The 20171-nt window shown below is 34.9% G+C and overlaps 1 protein-coding gene across 20 annotated transcripts in view; it reads left to right on the top strand.

Annotated features, from left to right (window-relative positions):
• The window catches only part of LOC113226209 (voltage-dependent L-type calcium channel subunit beta-2), a 240524-nt gene that overhangs the window by 206591 nt on the left and 13762 nt on the right, over nucleotides 1-20171 (top strand). For 17 of the 20 annotated variants that reach the window (XR_003310076.1, XR_003310074.1, XR_003310077.1 and 14 more), the window contains 3 exons: nucleotides 16590-16706; nucleotides 17353-17472; nucleotides 19026-19230. Coding sequence is in view for 16 of the 20 variants with exons in the window: in XM_026458759.1 (XP_026314544.1) it covers nucleotides 16590-16706; nucleotides 17353-17472; nucleotides 19026-19230 (442 nt within the window). In the remaining 4 variants the exon portion in view is untranslated. Of the gene's footprint in view, nucleotides 1-103; nucleotides 267-16589; nucleotides 16707-17352; nucleotides 17473-19025; nucleotides 19231-20171 lie in introns of those variants that run through there. The other 3 variants (XM_026458766.1, XM_026458767.1, XM_026458762.1) reach the window with 2 other exon arrangements.

Genomic DNA, 20171 nt, shown 5'->3' with positions numbered 1-20171 from the left:
GCGAACTGGATGCGCGCGCAGCCCATTCACTCCGCTGCGGGGGAGGGGTGATGGCCATAGCGGGGTTAAGCGAGGGGAGGGGTTAGTAGGGACGAAGGAGCATTCGCCCGCTGCCGCCAACGGCGCCGCGCGGATGTGCGGTCACCACGGCCGACCACGACGGGATCCCACTGGTGGTCCGCAGCGGCCACCACCTGCAACCATCGTCATGTCGTAACATGATGGGTTACAACAATCAGCACGGGTACAACAAGTTGTTTACACAGGTGCGCGCGCAGTCGTTGTGTTGTGTTGTGTATCGTTCGCTCGTGGGCGTGAGGTTTGTTTGACCTGTGATAACAGAGCCAGTCGCGTGCAACTTTTCTTTTGTTAAAGCGCGTGCAGTGCACTGTGACCCAATTTGCTTTAACTTACCCACGGTATTGATGTGGGTGCAAAGTGCTTGCGGTAACGACTCCTTGTTGTCATTAATTATGTAAATGTTATTTCGCGTTTATTGTTTTTTTTACAAGACGTATCTATCGCATGTTCAGTTTTTTTTTGAAAATTGACAGGCACAGCTATCGTTTCATACACCACAGAAAAAAGTAAAGTCATTGCATTCTCGAAATAACACGAGCGGAACTGGCATTACAAATGTACGCGTAACGTCATAAAAGCTTTTGGTTGGTATTTCATTACCATTCTGCAGATGTTTTATTCTTTACGGCCAGTACTTTTAAATAGGTACTTCATCCAATATAATATTATACAATTTTATTAAATTGTACAATTTTGAATGCATAATATTATACTCTACCAGCACTGCGGCGATAGCTTTCTATGGAAATAGCATTCGTTCTAATACCATGGAGAACCAAGATCCATTTCAGTTTATAGAAATACTTGTGGCGTTTCAAGGGTAACCAGATGAATCCGTTAATCCTAGTTACATATTCTAATATTCGAATATAGACGTAGTATACTGATTTGGAAAAATGACCCCATTCCTATTATCGAGAAAATAAGTAGGAATTAAATATTCTCGTCGAAATAGAAAACGCGTGAGTCCAATACAAACAGTTGCTAAAGGCGGATTCGTGCGCAGTCGTCACGTGACCTGAAAAACGTAATGGGTTTTATTTGTTTTACTATTTGAAACCTATGAAATCATATTTTAAGTGACTCGTGTGTGTTTTCCGAGATTATTACAAATATGAAGATTTGGCTATGATAAAATAGCGACTCAAAAGGCAGGGCAATTAAGAATTACTTTACTACTAATTAATATAATCAAATGAACTTGGATACCAGAAGAAAGTGGTAGAACTGACTGACAAGGAGAAGATGTAAAAAGGGTCAGGACATTTAACTTTGATTGAGAGCATCCATATAGTTGCATTGATTTCAATGTGAAGCACTATTTTTAACAATTCAAGCTTCGCTAATGAGTTGCGCGAAAAACAAAACTTTTAAAGAGAAATTCAATCAGACAAAACGTCTTAAATAATAGGAGTATCAAAGAATGAATTTGCCGTTCTAAAGTTATGGCCGCTTCGAAATAAAATAAAATCTTTTTAGTGTAAGATTCAGTTCAGAAGTTTTTTTTTTTTTTTCAAATAAAAACTTGGAGCTTCTAAATTTAAAATTTGTAGTTATTCTTTTGTTTGTTTTGGTTAATAAAATTTTGCATACGTTTTGAAATAAAATGCATCGTCCTTAAAAGCCAATTTTTTTTTCATACGCATTCCGACGTCGCTCTACTATATCGCAAACTACTCGACACATTAAGGATGTATTTGGAACGGATACAAATAATAAATTTCTTCTACGTTTTTGGTTAGCCCGATTCCGCAATGGAAATTTTAACCTGGGAAACGAACCTAGTAAACGACCATAACTTAAGGCGAATAGTAACGAGTTATTTTCGAAGCCGATCCGGCGCAAACTACGGAAAAATTTGCAGCATAGCTCGATGTCCTATACCGATATTGCTGACTCATTTGTGTCAAATACGGTAATAAAGAAAAACTAGCACAATGGATACCGCACAATTTATCGGAACTACAACATGCAACGCGTATTCAAACTTGCATGGAAAACAATTTTTAGTCCCGTGAAGAAGTCGAAAATAAGTTCGAGATTCTAGAGGGAGTTGAAAGTAGAACTCCTTTAAACGTAAAAAAGTTCTTCCAGGGAGGTAACGCTTTAACCTTACCTATTTCTGCCGCCAAACGGTAATGTGAAATTTACTGTGTTCCGACTTTGAAGGGAAAGGATGGTGGTGAAATTACAGGCACATGGGGCTTGTCAATGACAATTTATGACGACTTATGTCTCAGGGTGACTGGTGGAGGCGTGTCGCGTACCATCAGGCGCACGACTTGTTCTTCCCATCACTTCGTATCATAAAGAAAAGATCAAAGATTTTATGGATTTACGTGCCCTAAATGAGCTTCTAGTAAGATCGAAGAAGTTTATTAATAGCATGTGTGCGTATGTCTATTAAATAAATGCTATAATTATATTAGATAGAGAATTTGTATTCAATTTCATATTTAATCTCTATTACTAAATTTATACAGGGTACTTTTTAAAAACTAACAACCTTGCAGGACTATCTAGTCCTGCAAGGTTGTTGTTTATCATGTTAGTAATCGTACTAACATGATAAACAACAACTTTTGTTCGTTAACTTTTGACAAAACATGATAAGTATGCCATAAATAAAATCTGACATTTTAAAATTTGTATTTGGTGGTAGTAGTTCAAATGTGCAAGCGTCCTCTCCGATGACTTCAGCGTTTTGCAGAAAGTTATCACCGTTCAGGGTGATCTATTTAATACTGGTGTTTATTTTTGTATGAAAGCAAAATGTGACGAATTATCGAAAGTCATGGAGCAAAACTTGTTGTTTATGATGTTAGTAATACAGTCCTGCGAGGTTGTTAGTGGTTTACAAATGACCTTGTATTTGTTTATACTAATAACGTTAAAATTGGTTGGTAAAGTAGTTGAGATTTTCTGACACAATTACTGCACATGTTTTCAAGTAATACGTCATATACATCTAATATAGACACAAACTTTCATCGAATTTGAAGCTTATATCTAAGCTGATAGGGAAAGCTTTTGGTTGAAGTAGCGAATTGACGAACGAGAAAATTACAGTCTCAAATAATACATTATACAATGAAATACGTTAGCAAATGTACTTAGTAGTAGTAAATTTCCTTGAAATTCGAATATTGCACTTTAGAAAATAGTGCTGTAATTAAACAATTATTCTATTTTCGTCTAACGATAATAGTTTAAGTAAAGTAAGATAATAACTTAAGTTAAGTGATATAACTTTTTGGATGAAGGTATCCAAACTTCTTTTTTCTGAAGATGGTATTTATTTGTTGTCAATCTTAATAATAATTCATTTCCGCCAAAAAAATAACAATTGACGTAAGTTTAGACATCTTAACTTCTCTGAAGGACGAAAAATTTTACTACAATTAAAATACCAAAATATAATGTTATAAATATGGAAATAATACGAAGATATAAATATGAAGAGGCTGTATGGTAGACCTTTGCTTACCCAAATAAATAAGTGAAAACTAACAAAAAAGGTAATAAATTCAACATATTGCGGAGTTTCATAAAAAGAAGGCGGGTTTTTGTAGTTAAAGTTTTTACACAAATGAATTTTTAATTCAAGTATTATTACGTTATTAATTTCTTAATTATTTGTTAACTGTTTAAGCTGATGGCTCAATATCCAATGCTCAATAAATAAATAATAATTACGGAGTTTCAAAATGGCCACCGCAAAAATACAGGATTTCCGGCGAATGTCAGAAAATTCAAGTATGAACAAATTCATGGAATAAGTTTTGTACGAAAGCAAGACCGTGACACACCAACGCAATAAAAGTACGTTATGCGTCATTCCAGAATGTTTGTTATATGACTGCGCCGGCCGTCCGTTATAATGTACTCAGGATAGATTATTTACAGTTCTATTTGTTGATAAACTGCATTTAGTAGTTATGTGTGTTTGCGTGTATAGTTTTAGTACATTCATTTGTTGTACGCTCATTTCCCCTTTAGCAAAACAAACATCTGGGGCTATTACTTGCAATAAAGCGCTGAGGTTATCTTGAAGATGCGATGCTAATGGAAAACTCTAGTTAAATCAAGCAGTATACCTGCGGTAAATTGTGATCATGAACTGTCTTCTCTATAAAATTGTAATTAAGAGAATTAATCTTAAATGACCTTGGTTGATTTCGCATAACAGCGAAAGTGATCGATTCATCACTTTGGAAAAAATATATAGTAAAAGTAAATTGACCCGGTATATCGTACAAGTGTCCATATTGGGATAGGCTCACTTTGTTTAAACTCGAATCACTGAAGGCACGTAGAAAGAAGAATGATCTGGACTTTTTGTACAAGATACTAAATGGGCTAATTGCCAGTCCCGATATCCTGAACCAAATACATGTTAGCCGTGTCTTATAATTACCCCAGGTGTCTTATTTCTAAGATCTTGCATTTGCCCTTATGTAGAACAAATGTAGGCATCAATTTACCTATTAATAGAATATGTAGAAGCTAATGATGCGAAAAGAAGTACTTATGATGCGGATATATTTGCTGACTCTATGTCAGTATTTAGGCGCAAACTAAAGTCACATTTTAAATAATAATAAAATTAACACTAGTAGTATTATAGAAAGTAATATTGTACGTGTATTTAAATATCTATTAATCCATTTACTTACAAATAAATGGACGACGGGTCTAATACAAAAACCACGAAAATAATGTCCCAAGTCAACCTATTGAAACGTAGTGACATGTAAAGGAATATGTAAAAGCTAAAACGTTGAATTTAAATTGTAATGTCATCGCAGTACTGTCTAATTTTGCTTGCTTCGCTGTCAGTCGAACAAAAGAAGACTAAAGCGTGAATGACGCTCTGTATACGATTTTAATGCCCTATAAGTTCGGACACTTTTTAGCGCGGACCCGACGTCCATATAATTGTAAGTCAATGTATTAATCTATTGCTTTTGTTTTCGCTTATGTTTTTTTTCTAATTTTCAATTTATGTAAAAAATATATTAACCAAGTATTTTTTTAAGGCATTGTGTAAATATGTCTGTGTTGTTGTCGTTAAATCGAATATATGTGTATACTGCAGTATATAGCGAGTGTTGTGTGCGTCTGTAATTGTCATATGTATCAGTCCTAGCCTCATGTGAAATTTTTGTGGATTGTCAAATACATACGATGTTGATGTGCCTAACAATAATAAATAAATTGAGGACATAGGTACACTGAATATGTGGTATACGGTGTGAAAACACAATTCCTAACAATTTTCAGGATAGAAAAGAAAACACAAACCTACCTCGAAATTTTACAAGAAAACCGTTTTATTCGATAGGCACTTTACGTATACCATTGTTTTTTTTATGTCATCTGAAGTAAATAGAACACGTATAGTATACGATATACTTTTTTCAAATAAATAAAGCGAATGTCCCTACCGCTTGACCCGCGCAATAGAACCGATTCAGTACGGGAAAAATTTAACGTTAACGTTTTTAAAGTTAACGGTTTAACAATTCGCATTACTCATTACAATTAAAGAGCTAATAATTTTTTTTGCTAAAATTTCACTATTTAACTAGAACGATATGATTGTTTATAAGGTCAATTCGATACCTGCAATTAACACTACGTCAACTTCATTTTTTGGTCATTTTCTGTTTTTCATATAAACAGTCTTATTTTATTTACTAATATTATGCTTTCTGAATTTTGAGAAAAAAGTAACAAAAATCGAAAAAAAAATAAAACAAAAAACAAAATAAAAACAAAAAGCAACAAAAAACAAAACTTGAAAAAAAAACAAAAAGAAAATAAAAACAGAGATGACCAAAAAATTAAGTTAGCGTAGTGTTAATTGGAGATATCGAATTGTTCAATTCACGATTTGGATGATACATGTGCAGGACGAAACAGCATTGAAATTGAAATCGATTAACGGAAAATGAGTGAAATCCAGTAAACCGGATTCGTCGCCTAATTTGCTACCGTTAGAGTTGGAATATTTTCTTCAAATTTGAATGGGATCCCTACTGAGGCACCCTCTTTCCAACAACAAAAAAGAATAACCGAAATGATTTCACAGTTGCCGGAGTAATCGCGTAACATACACACATAAAAATACAGTCGATTTGAGAACCTCTTCTTTTTTGAGGTCGATTACAAAGAAACACCAATAAACAAGCCCCTCCGTTAATACGCAAAAAGCGCCATATTTTACTTTTGTCTACGACTGTACAAAATATATGATGGATTGTGTAATATTGCAAACCACGTCCAATTAATAAACATTTATAGTAAACATTTATCTAATTTTTTTTACCGCATTTCATAAATTACGTCTTTCAAGCGCATAATACGCTTACGAGAATGCAATCCAAACATCTAAAGGAGAATGGGAATAGTTTTAACCTCTCCTTCCCGCCAAATAAAAGCCACGCTTACATTTCAAGGGAGCGGAATATTCCCATCCGCAAATATGCTATGATTGAACCAATTGAAGTTTATGTTGATGTAGCAAAAAGGTCGATTTATATTTCACCTAGTAATCGTACTTACGATAACAAACAACTTTAAGGAAAACTAGAGGGAAGTGACTTCGAAAATAAATTTGAAAATAAATATTTGACACTGGAGGGTGCAACATACTCCGTGCCTTGGAATTTTTACTTTATGTACCCTCGACTCCCTTCCCCTAACTGTGATAGTAAAATTTGACGTCTTTCTAGTCGTTTAATTAGCCATACTGTTATCTTAGATTAAACTTTTCTTCAACAATTCAATTTTCTAACATTTATAATTATTAATAACGAACACTTAGAAAAATTCATTGATGATGAGAAGATGCTCTGCCAATTAAGCCACAGAACGAACCAGTAGACCTTAACAATTTTCCTATGTGCTTTGTGCAGATCATTGTTTTTTATTTTTATGGACTTTTTTTCGTGGCGCCATCTGTGAAAAATTTATTTCTTCACTCAGAGCGGTACCTTTACAGCAACCATCGCTGAGTAGAGATGTCGCTATAATTGTATTTTAATTTTAAAGTTTATTGCATTTCACAATGTTTTACTTTCATGTTTATTAATTTTCTTTTTTAATTACTCCACTAGTTTGTTATAATTATTAATAACAAAGATCGAACACCTAGAAATATTCGTTCGATCCGGCTGGATGACTTTTTCTTTCCCAGGAAATCGTTATGTTTTTACGACGGCCATTTTGAAACTCCCTACTCCATGGAGTGGTTACTATTTTTTTTTAATATTACATACAGTATGCCGCCAAAACTTTCACATTTCTTTTTTTGTTTACTAAATTTGTTTATTAACATGGGTGCTATCAACAGCTGTCAAGCATGTCGACCTTTTTGTTATACTCGGTCAGAAGGATATTTTTATGACTTAATATGGAAAACGTACAGGACTGAGAAACAAGACCCTGCCAACAATCCTGTGTTTAAATTTTCAAACGTATTAAATGTTTCGTTTTTCGTTGTAGCGGCGTTTGGTTATCGTTTTGTAACACACGTAGTTTATTTTTATTTAAAAAATGATATTTTTTATGAAAAAAATAGATATAAGTGCTGCAATTGCCAGCGTAGGCCTAAAGTCTATAATTTCAGTAAAGACGGATTTCGAAAGGTGTTTGATAAATTAAAATGTTCTTCACTATTCTTTAATATTAAAAAGTATCCCATATGGTAGTCTAGGTTATAAGTTCCCCACCCGCTATACATACACATATATTTGCCGTTTCGGGGTGATAAATAATATTTGGTCCGAAAATTTGAAATGGTTGAAATTTCTCACAATATTTTTTAATTTTATTTCAAAAGTTGAAGATGACAATCATTTACAAAAAACTTAGACTTTTTTCTGATGAATCGAATTTTCAGTATGGAATTTTTTCCTAGACCAACACTAGTGATCAACAACGACTACCAGTACATTCAACCAACGTTTTTATATTTTGCAATACTAGTAGAATGTACCTGAGGCAGTCTACTTACATTTTGTATTACCTTTTGTGTATTACATTCAACTATTGGATCGGAAATATAATTTATTATGTTTGAAAATACTTTTGTCAAATAGCTGCAATGCTCCGAGACCACTCGCTGCGAAATTGAATAATACGCCTTTGACTTTTATCTTCCGCCAGTAAATTTTATTGGTCAAATTTCGAACCCTAGAAGCAGAGGAATCCTCGGGCAAAGGTCACGCGGCGACCTTGGCAGCGTGCCGATGGAGCATAGTCTAGGATTCCTAACTTACCTAACCGAGACATATTGGTATGGTTTTTGGGGGACTTGTTTTTTATTATGGGCTCATTGAAAATCAGCCTAATTATGGCTGTGACTTAAGCCGAATAAGCTTCTTTTGCGTACGCCATAACCGCACAAATGACGGTACGAATTGTAATAGTCGTTCTGTTTTGTTTATTGCTTTTTGTCTGTTTTATTTTATGATATGTTGTTTTTTGTTTTTGCATTTTTTAAATTCTTTTTTTTTTTGTTCCTCTAAGTATTATTGTAATCTATTTTTATGATGAAATTGCAATTAATGTTTTTCTATTCTATTGTATTGTATTGGCGAACATTATTCATCTTTTGAAAGTTTATGAATTAATGAAATATTTAACAATATTATAAAAACAATTTTTATAAGTATAAAGTACATATTTATATATATTGCATCCATCCCTTTTCCAAAATTCCAAAATCTCACCTCATCTTGTGAGCATTGTAAAATAAGTCACCCTTTGGCACGACCCTTTCGGCGTTCATTCTCGTTTAAGTTTCATTAAATTTGTAAATATAGTAATCTTTTCCCTTTAGCCGGTTCCTTTTTTTATATATACTGCGTGCCCATCATTCTGACGTTCTCAAAATTACATTTCTGTTTGGTTGGAGGCATAACCTCGGATCAGTAGTGATTCTTTTTAAAAAACACTACAATATGTACTACTTTCATAAGAAGTCTTATGGATACTTTTTTATATACATATAATATTGAATGAAGAACAATTGTTGTTGATTTCAATACAAAGTTACGTCGTCGCAACTAAGCACAAATTAATCGATATCACTTTATTTCTGTACGAACAATCTATTCTTAAACCATGGCTGTCTGTACCCCATTTCAATAAGCACAAGGCAACATTGAAATCGTTTTAAGCACGGACTGCTATGAAAAACCGCATCTACACGCTCTGTCCCAAAAACAAATGCGTAAAATATGCTGGGCGGCGCGGGGGTCGCAGCGAAGTGTGGGGTTGGAGGCGGGTGACGTCACGGCTTCGACCCGTCTGTCTGCCGCCGAAGCCTCTTGTGCCTCCAGTCCAACTGTGACCTCTTGATCAATCGCACCGAGAACCTAAGCCGTACCAACGCATTTTGTCGAAACTAAATAACAAATTCGAAGTCCGTAACTTTTAAACTGTAGTTAAAAAAGAAAACTTTTCGTTTTTCATTTGTTTACAATCTTTTATTTTTATAGTTTTTTAAAATGTCGCGTATACATTTTTGTTATATTCACTTTGGAAGCTGTGGCTAAGGTGAGCTTGGGTAGCGCATTTTATTGACATTTATTTACATTGCGGTAGTTTTTTCTTGTACATTTTATTCCCACACCTATTTTCATACTTCATCTTTTTATTGCTCCGATGTTTGATAGTAAAAATAACGCAGAACATCCCACTCTTTTTCTTTACACACCTATTTCAATTCATAAACATCTGTCTCAAACAAATAACATTTTTCTTACTTCAACTAATAGGTAGAATTTTTCATTCATAAAGTAGACATTTCTGGTCTTATGCCACTAAGTCCAATATCAAGAGCAAATCAGTTGAAACGTCACAGACATCTTTAGAGCCTCTCAAACTTTATTATATTTATAGACTTAAATCATCGTCATCTTAGACAACGCCATCAAGTGTCCGAGGCCCTGCTCTAGATTGATTGGGACTTAATAACGATCTTGAGCAGTTGCTTGAGTGCTAAGTGACGTTGTTAGAGACTAATCTGATTTGCACTGAAGTGATATACGGGGTGTAATCGTTAAGTGAAGCCAGGCGATTATTTCATAAATATAAGAGATATCAGAAAGCTTCAAGCTAATACCGAAAGTACGTTAACCAGTGAGTAAATAGACATCAATAACTTTTTTTAAATAAAACTAGAAATATCCAAAATTTTAACATTAAACACTCCAATACATTTAATATGACATTTGTAGAGAGGCTTTAGTTTTCCTACCGTAAGAGGTTACAATAATTTAATAGATAACAAAACTGCTATAAATAAAGTAATATTTTTTATTTATAATGTCAAGTGACGGGACGAACAAGTCGTGCGCCTGATGGTAAGCTACACGCCTGTCCATAACAGTTGCAGTGCCACTCAGAGCTTAAAATCCAGTGATTTTAGTAACCGGCGCAGTCGCCGGTCACCCTGAGACATAAGTTGATAAGTCCCATATGCCTGTAATTTCAAAACCGGAACATAGTAATGATGACATTACAAGTAGCTGTACTGCTGCTAATATCTTTTTATTGTGTATAAATATTAAGGTATAGTAAATTATTTGGTCAAGTGTGAGTTGTCCATAAAAATAAATAAAATCGATCAATTTTTTTTAGTGCTGATCGACTCAGTTTCATGTAAAAATTATTTCATTGCGCGAGACGAAAGAAATCGGGACAACAGAAGTTGGTCGAATTTAATAAAAGATATTTTTCATACGCCGCGTGTATGTGTTTTTGAAACAACGTTTCGGGTTTTTGAAAGGTTCAGACTGATCATTCGCGACGCGTAAAGAACTCGAAAAGATAGTTTGTTTAAAAAACAAATATAGGTGATTTAGATCGGACACAATGGTTTCATTTCCAATGATGCCTTATAGTCTATTCGCATTAGATCAGCATATCGATCAACGGTCTATTTTTTGTTAGAGTAGATCCAAACAGTAGTACATATTCGTGTCTACGAGCATGACCCATGCTTTTATAAATACGCTTACGCAAATTTCCACTTACTTTCCACACGTTACTTATATAATAATAATACACACACTCCATATATATTCCACACTTTTTTATATAGTATGTTCGATATGTATACATATAATATAGATTTTTCATTTACGAATTTTGAACAATTGTTAAGCAAAAGTGATTCAACTTCTCAAATGGGACAATCCATTTGAGGATTGGAATCAATATATGCCCTAGTAACCCAATACTTGGAGACACACTATATATATGGGTTGATTTTTAGTAGCATAAGATTTCGTTTTCACTATGTAACAATAGGTAGAGACCATTTATATAATGGGCTCTGACATTAAATCTTTCACCATTGTTATTTTAGATCTACTAATCCACAATAAGTATCCACATAAAGCAGTAGAAATAAACGCAAAAATAACTCACACAGTATGTCTTGGAAATATTTTCTTCAATTTAATTTGTTTTAACTACGTACACAACTTATAATAGTTTTTTTTTATTTAAGTTTTTAATTATAGAGTTCACCCGTTTTCAATTGCATTTTTTGGTACTACATTGTAGGCATGTTTTTTTTATTTCTTATCTATTAATCAATACAATACTATTGCAATAAGATGTGATTTTTAGTAAAGATATTATACCTTAGAATCTAAATTTCATGGTCAAGTTCTAGGATGCGGACACGACACGAGTGTTCTAGATTCTACTCACATGTTTTGGCTATTCCACAAATATATAATAACATCTTGACAGACCACACAATTTTTTTAAGCTCTACTACTTCTTCGGAAAGCAGTCCCATTGAGTATGCATTGAGTACAATCAATAACAAATTGGGGTTACCTTTTTTAAATGCTTTAATTAATTTCAAATTAAGATCAAGATCGTGTTGCATTTGCAAACTACGTTTCTTTCTAGGTACCTTAAAATACAAGAAAACGATCACCGTTAACATATTTTTTTGCAACTCTATCTATAGGCATACTTATGTTTGTCTATAAAAGTATGTATAGGGGGACTTGTTTGCATGTGTGTCTGATTGCCGTTTATTTGTGTGTGTTCCGTCCGCGATGCATGCAGCCTGCCGCAGCCTCCATCAATGACTAACTACAAGCCCTTGGTAAGGAAACTTACACTTTTGTATTTATTTTATCATTCAGTGTACAATTGGGACGTTTTTCTTTTCTTTTTTATTTATGATCTCTTGGGCGCTTTCAAATTAGACGCTTGTAGAAGCGCTACAGTGGCGCGGAAGCCGCGCGTCTGTAGCGCTTTAGTAATTTTTAGTTCACTAACTGTGACTGTAAAAGTGTCGCACGTGTCACGACTGTGGCGCTGCAACTGCGCTCCTAAATATTGTATGAAAACTAATAGTGGCGCGGCTGCAGTGCCACAGTGGCACCACTGCAGTACTTCTGTAAGCGTCTAATTTGAAGGCGCCCTTTGTGTAACTAAACACTATTACACACGATACCACATTAAAGGTGAACTCAATGAATTTCCCGCCGCTTGTAGTTTGGGACCTCTGTCGAAACAAAAGTGGGCTCGCGGCAGCGGGCTAATGATTAGGTAAATTAATTATTTTATAAATATAACATAGTTAGCTACCTTTTAGAATCAGAAACAATTTCTTAACTTTCGATATCTGAAAACTTCGTCTACAAAATGCACCTTTAAAAATAGTTTTGTCACTAAAGGAAGCAAAAGAGATTTATCAGGAACACAGAAAGTGAAGATCCATAGTCTTTGTCTAGCCCATTGGGTGACCGCCGTGTAATATGTACATTTCAATTTATTACCGTCCCTTTGATTTTATTTTACACCAAGTATTGACTAAAGCCATCAAGTAAGTTTGATACATTTGTAGGTATAATTTTATCTTTTAAAAATATGAATTTCATTAAAATAAAAGTCATAGCGCATTCGCAACTAGAACAAACAATTTTTTTTTTTTTTATTAAAACAGGCAGTTTGTAAAAATATCACTGCATGGAGTTTTTGTTTTCCCGATTGCTATACGTCGGAAATGAAACTATTTACTCGGATCTAAACGTATATTACTTTTTTCTCTCTTTTCAAGTCCCATAGATACGGCTGACGGTCAAATATGTACCCAAAATACAGTTTCATTTACAAAATACCATCGTGTCTGCACATGTGTTACCAAACGAGAGTCGCTGCAATGGTGCAAATACGGAGCAATGCGGACCTGCGCGCGCATCTCCGGCCCGTTGCCAACTCGTGATAGTTTATGATGTTGCCACTGCCAAAAAGCCTATACAATGAATTTACTTAAGAATTAACTTGTTTTTTACTATACATTTCTAAAAGTTTATGGAACTCGATCGAAACCAACAATGGGTGATGCTTTACCTGCAAACAACACAAAGTTATAGAACAATAACATATAAATGGATTACTTTTCCTTGTAACTTCCATTCCAATAATGCCCATAAACAATTAAGATTTTCTTTTTAATTAACCATTTTTTTTTGTCACATGATTATATGAACCGATTTCGATGATTTTTTATTTTTATCGTTGGAAAGGGGATAACTCAGTAGTGGTCTCATTCAATTTAAAGACAATGTTCGACCTCTAAGGGTAGAAAATTAAGGTATGAATACGGTTTATGGGATTTCACCCACTTTCAATTCACCGATTGCAATAAAACGCAAATAAATGTAATTCCACAAATTTTCGACGGCGGTGTTTTTGTAAAATAGTTATTATTGTAAATAATATATACGCTTACCACTCAGTGATCTAACAAATTGCACTGTGAACCCTGGTAGAGGAGGTAAATTAACTTTTCTAAATTGGTCCAAACCCGGGCATTCTGGATCACCTCAGGGTGAATTCCGTTGCTCTGGTACTTATTATGCAGGAAATTGGCTAGTTTAGACCAGTTAATTGGCGTGGTTGTTTGGCACAATTATTTTTATAGTACTTACTTTAATTGCGACAATTTCACTATTTAATATTTCTGACGCAATTTAAAGATACTGCTTGCCGCCAATTTACTTTTTGTTCCCTTCATTACGAGTAAAATAATAGAAATTAATTCAAAAACGGACAAATAAAACACAAACATTCCAAATCCAAAATTGAAAAAAAGAATTAAACAGGTGGTACTTATCATTTAAACCATTTATTTCCACACACATTCATTATATAACAAAACTAAGCTTAAAAGATCGCTTATAAATACAAAAATAAATTAAATTAATATATACATTAAATGGTTTGTGTGTGGGGGACAGTCTCAGCATTTACTGAGCGTCAGAAGTCGCTCAAAATTGGTTTTCATGAATTTATCTATCCATGTATATAGTATATTATGTGCACCGTAATTCTAAACCAATCTATCACAGTAAAAAATTGTACATCTTATTTAATTATCTATTGCCACAAAACAAGGCTAGTCCAGGAGTATCTCTTTCTGCTCGGTCAACATTTTTTTGTTCATATGTTGTTTAACAGCGTATAAAGAAACTTTCTCATGTAACGGCGGTGGTAAGTTATTCCAAATTTTCGATGCAGCGTATTTGAAACAGCCCCTGGACCCCATTGCTCTGTGCTTAGGAACTACAAGAAGATTTGCTATATCATTGTTTTATTTTGTACAGTACGAACACACGAGGTATTTACCGTTCTTTTCGTCAAGGTTTCGTTCTAGTAAATATTTTAAAATTGTAATATAACAAAAAAGGTTGGCGGAAATTTAGCATTCTCGTGCTCTATCACCGTATCGATCTATGTTTTAATAATTAATGAATGCGCTATTTTACACGATACCTACTCGTGAAGCGAGTCCATGCGATTTCTAGATGATTGTTTCGAATATTGCTTAGAGCTAGATTTTGAATGATTTAAGGAATGATAAACGTTTGCTTTAATTATATTCTGACATTTGCCAAATTAGTCAATTTATTAGCCAGCGGCCCAACGTTTAAACAAACACAAAACAACAAATCAAACAATTATTTGGGTAGAAAAAGGATCTTATATAGTTAAATAAAGTAAAGAATTAAACATAAACTACTGAAAAAGCCATAGACAATATTCAATGGACGACCCGTTTATTATAAGATTATTATATAAAAAAACCGGCCTCAAAAGTTTGTAAAATTACATCTACTTATTTGCCAAGTTTTAATGAAATCAGTTAACTGCAAGTTGTGAAATCCAATAAACTTTCGTCCTCTAATTTGCCACCCCTTAGAGGTGGCACCACTACTGGGATATCCCCTTTCCAACAAAAAAAGAATCATCAAAATTGATTCGCAAATAACTAAAAAGTTGGTGAAACACGCACATTTTATAGAAATCCAAAATAATGCAATCTTTTTTCAAAAGGCTGGCCGGTTATTTTGCTTTTTATTTTAGGTCTAATTTGAAAATAAAAATTTGCCGATTGTCATTTTTTTCATTAATTCTTTTTGCAAATACAGGTCGTACAAGTGGCTCGTAAACTTTATTTGAATTTTTTATATTTTATTAAACTTTCATTTAATTAATGTCAAACTGTTGCAATTTGTAAATTTTCAACCGTTTCCTATTTCATCACAAAATCGAAAAAAATGCATTTTATTTTAATTTTTTTTTTTTTCAACAAAGCTGATTTGGTGCTATACTGACGCAATTGTACTTCTTGTAATGTTAAAGGAAATAGATTTAAATTGAGTTTTTAATTTTATTTCAAATTTGTCAATAAAACATTGTGTATTTTTACAATATATGTAAATTTAAAATGTCTGCCAATTTTTCACACACAACACGTGTTGTGTTTAAGATGTGTTAACTTAATTATTTTTTGCCAAAACACAATATAGCACCAAATGAGCGAAAGGTGAGGCGCCGGCTGAAAGACCTTTTCTTGAAAAATCCTATATACTCTGTAAAAGAACTTATGGACTTTAAATTGTAACGAATTCAGTATTTTCTATTTTTATTATAATTTTTACCGGAATAACATACTCTAGTATAATTGTTATCAACTTATGACGATTCTTGGTGGAGAATGTATCTGATATATAATTTAATGACAACAATATTATAATAATGAATTGTTAATTTTGTAATTATTGTGTGCTTTTCTTATAATTTTCCTTTTTGTCTGACGATCTCAATATAATTTCTTATACTTTGACATGTAGTGCAATTCACATATTTGAGAAATAAATGAATCTAAATCTGTTGAGTGAGGCAAAGCAATGATAAAAGATGTTAACTTACTTGTTACTTTATGTCTAATTATACTTATTGAAACATTACTATTTTATATTCTGACTTGTTTTATTCCGTTAAATATACCGATTATATAAAGTAATTTTATATATCACTTCGAAAATATCAATACGTAATCAAGACTAACTTAGTAAAAAATCCACCAAATATTTTTGACCAAAATTTTGAGTGAATTAAAGACGCCAATCTATGCCTCATACATACAAAGTTTAAGATTGCTTATTTGTTTATTACAGGGCTCAGCAGATTCGAACTACTCGCAGCCTTCCTCGGAACTGTCGCTGGACGAAGACAAGGAGGCGCTGCGCCGCGAGAAGGAAGCGCAGGCACTCTCACAGCTCGACAAGGCTCGGGTATGGTTTTTATTATTTTTTTAAAACGGGTGGCCCGTTTTCTGTGGTCCAGCATTTTTTTTTAGATAGAGGACATTTTAACGACCCTTTCAAAATAAACATTAGTTCCGCGAAAATCAATAGTTTACAAGTTATGATTTTTTATGTACTTTTTTGAAAATTATCCACTCTAGTATCTAAAACCTGTTATAGTTTGAAAACTGTTACACTAAATTAATTGAAATTTGGTATGGAAGTAGTGTGACCATGAAGCTAGCATGCAATGAACCATTTTTGTGTTTGTTCTTAGATTGCGCTGTTATTTTAGACGTTTAGGAGATTTTTTATTTGGTGTAACACATTTTTTTATTTGAACCACTGTAAATGAGGCACCCTATATAATAGATCTAAATGTGTAAGTGGCGCTACAACTACTACGGACTGGCGTGTCGCTCACCAACAGGCGCACGACTTGTTCGTCCCGTCACTTGGTGTCATAAAAACTTTGTAGTTTGAATGAAACTATTTTTCCGGATTTAAATCGCGTATATTTGTTTTTTCAAACAAACCGACGTTTCGGGCCCTTTACAGGTCCCATGGCCACGGTTGACTCAGTCAAACTGTCATTTGACGTTCGTTCATTTGACGATTTATTATCACGTTTCAGTCAAAACCGGTGGCCTTCGCAGTGCGTACAAATGTGTCGTACGATGGCGCGCTGGACGACGACTCGCCGGTACACGGCAGCGCCATTTCCTTCGAAGTGCGCGATTTCCTGCACATCAAGGTAAATCTATTTTTTCAATTTTCACTTTCATAAGTTTCATAGTGGCTCTTAACATGTCTTAAATTTAACATCTGCGTAATTCTGTTCTGGGTGCATTGGTTTGAGCACCAGTCCGAAAGGGCGCGGGTTCCGATCCCACCATTGTCATGTAGTGAAACACATGAATGTTTGTTAATCACTGTTTTATTCAAAATCACCCTGTAAACAAATGATACAATGATATCATATTATTTAAACATTTCTTCATAAACGAGGCTGCGCGATAGCGGAGTAACCTTTATTAATTTTTTTTCCTACAATATTACTTTAAATGATACTGAACAGAACTGCCTCTCTGGCCGAACGGTTACCATGCCTGCGACGCAGAGGTTCCAGGTTCGATTCCCGGGCCGGGAAAAATATTTGTATGGCCTAAATTTATTTCTCTCGTGAGTGTCGGTTTAATTTGTGATTATCTATGTGTGTGTCCATAGCACCCGCGACACAGGGTTTCCCTAGTGCGGGGCGATGTTGAGTGTGTGCGTTGTTTTTATTATTATTATGTACTAAAGTACATATTTATTTGATATTTGGATGCTATTTTCTTGAAGGTATTAAAAAAATTAATAATTAAATATTTTCTATACATAAAAGCTATGTATAAAAATAAAAAAATATGTAACATACTATAGTATAATTTAAAGTAATATTATAGAAACAAACTTGAATGTCGGTTATTCCATTATTGCGCTGATAGACTCAATTATACTACACCTTGAAGTTATAAATGTATATAAAAAATATAAAATTCTGAGTGGCACTTCAACTGTCGTGGATAGGCGTGTCGCTTACCACCAGTCGCGCGACTTAAACGTCCCGTCGCTTGATATTATAAAAAAATGTCAGGTCTGTCAGAAAATATTTTCGCAATCCAGTTTTGAAAACAGAATACGAATAGGAAGCAGCATGGAATGTCGGATTACAGACGGGATGTTGGTTCCATAGCTGTGCAGCCTTAAGGATGATTCACATTAGACCGTGTCGGGCGCGAGCCGTGTCCGAGGCATCCGAGCCTCGTACGTGCCGCAAGATTTTAAATTAGACAGAGTCAGAGGGTGTTCACATTACCACGAGCCGAGTCAGGCCGGGCCGCATCCGAAGCTCGGACGAGCTCGGAATGTGAATCACTTCATATAAAATGTACGCAGCATTTCCAATCCGAGTCTCGTACGTGGCTCGGCTCGCACCCAGTACGGTCTAATGTGAATAAAACGCGGTGAAGTGACAAAATAGTTTTTTGAGATGCCATAAAAACCGTAATCCAGTTTTAGAATATTGAAATTATTTAATGATATTTCAGTTATGCATCGTTAGGGTAAGTTCCGATAAGTCGAAAACGTAACTAATTTTAAAAGAGAAATTTGTGCTCTGTCTTTTTCTGTTTGAAACGGTTATTTGACCATTTCTGACTTAGCCTTTTTTGCTTTTTTAGTTTTAGTTAGTGGACGGCAGAATAGTCCTTTAATCGTAAACTACAACACCAGTCCTAACAAAGTACAACAACCCGATTGCAGGAGAAGTACGACAACAACTGGTGGATCGGGCGGCTGGTGAAAGAGGACTGCGACATCGGCTTCATTCCGTCACCCGTCAAGCTCGAGACTGTCCGCGCGGGGTTGGCGGCTCGTGGCCGATACCCGCGTCCGGCCTCAGCCAACAACCTCGGCGCGCCTGTGCCGGCGCCGCTCCCCAGCAGAGGTAGCACTCCCCCCACGCCCGGTACGTCATCCACGTCATCGCAGTTCGTAGCGCTGGACTATAAGGCCGATTGCAGCCGTCCTGTCACGACGGCCAACTATGCTGACTACGTCACTGCTTCGTCTATAATTCACATTAATATATCTTTAACTTGTGACAGACAGAAGTCTACGATATCACATAGCCGTAGCATAACTGGAACCAGAAAATCACTACTTACCAAAACTATCTTGCTGAGTTGGTTCTATTCCCATTCTCCGTTCAATGCCCGTCCGAAACAGTAGTAGCAGTAGAACCTCTTGTGAGAGTTTGTCCAGGGAAGTAATGCCAATTAAAAATTTCCTATGTCTGCCGCCAAGCAGTAATGTTAGCATTACTGCGTTCCGGTTTAGAAGGGTAAGGGTGTTGTGAAATTACAGGCACATGGGACTTGTCAACTTATGTCCCTGACGGGCGCAGTGGCAGTCTCAGATCTTTGCTATATAAAGCTCTGAGTGGCCAAAACAAAACAGGCCGATTTCAAATTCGACATAACGATAAACAGTCTCCAAAATATCAAACATTTTAATTCTTTCCGAGTGGCACTGCAACTGTTATGGATAGGCGTCCTGTCACTTAAAGTTATATCTCTGCTATTTAAAGCTCTGAGTGCACTCACTGCAACTGTTATTGACGTGTAGTTTACCACCAGGCGCACGAATTGTTCGTCCCATCACTTGATATTACGAAAAAAAAACATTCTGACAGGATTATTAATAATTTCGGAATAGAACTTTTCTAAATTAGTTATGGTCTGGGTGGTCTGGGAAGTGCCCCAGAGTGAATTCTTGTGCTCTGGTATGACTACCTATATGAGCATAGTACAGGAAATTCCCTAGTTTAAGATAAGGCAGTTAATGTGGTTGTCTGGTTACGTTTATAAATTTATTTGAAGAATTTAAAAGCCATTGAGAGCAATAGCA

This window comes from Hyposmocoma kahamanoa, unplaced genomic scaffold (assembly GCF_003589595.1).
Source record: "Hyposmocoma kahamanoa isolate Upper Pololo Valley unplaced genomic scaffold, ASM358959v1 182, whole genome shotgun sequence".
NCBI classification, from domain to species: Eukaryota; Metazoa; Arthropoda; class Insecta; order Lepidoptera; family Cosmopterigidae; genus Hyposmocoma; species Hyposmocoma kahamanoa.
Note: the sequence above shows the minus strand (reverse complement) of the source record. Positions and strands in the feature narration are given on the sequence as shown.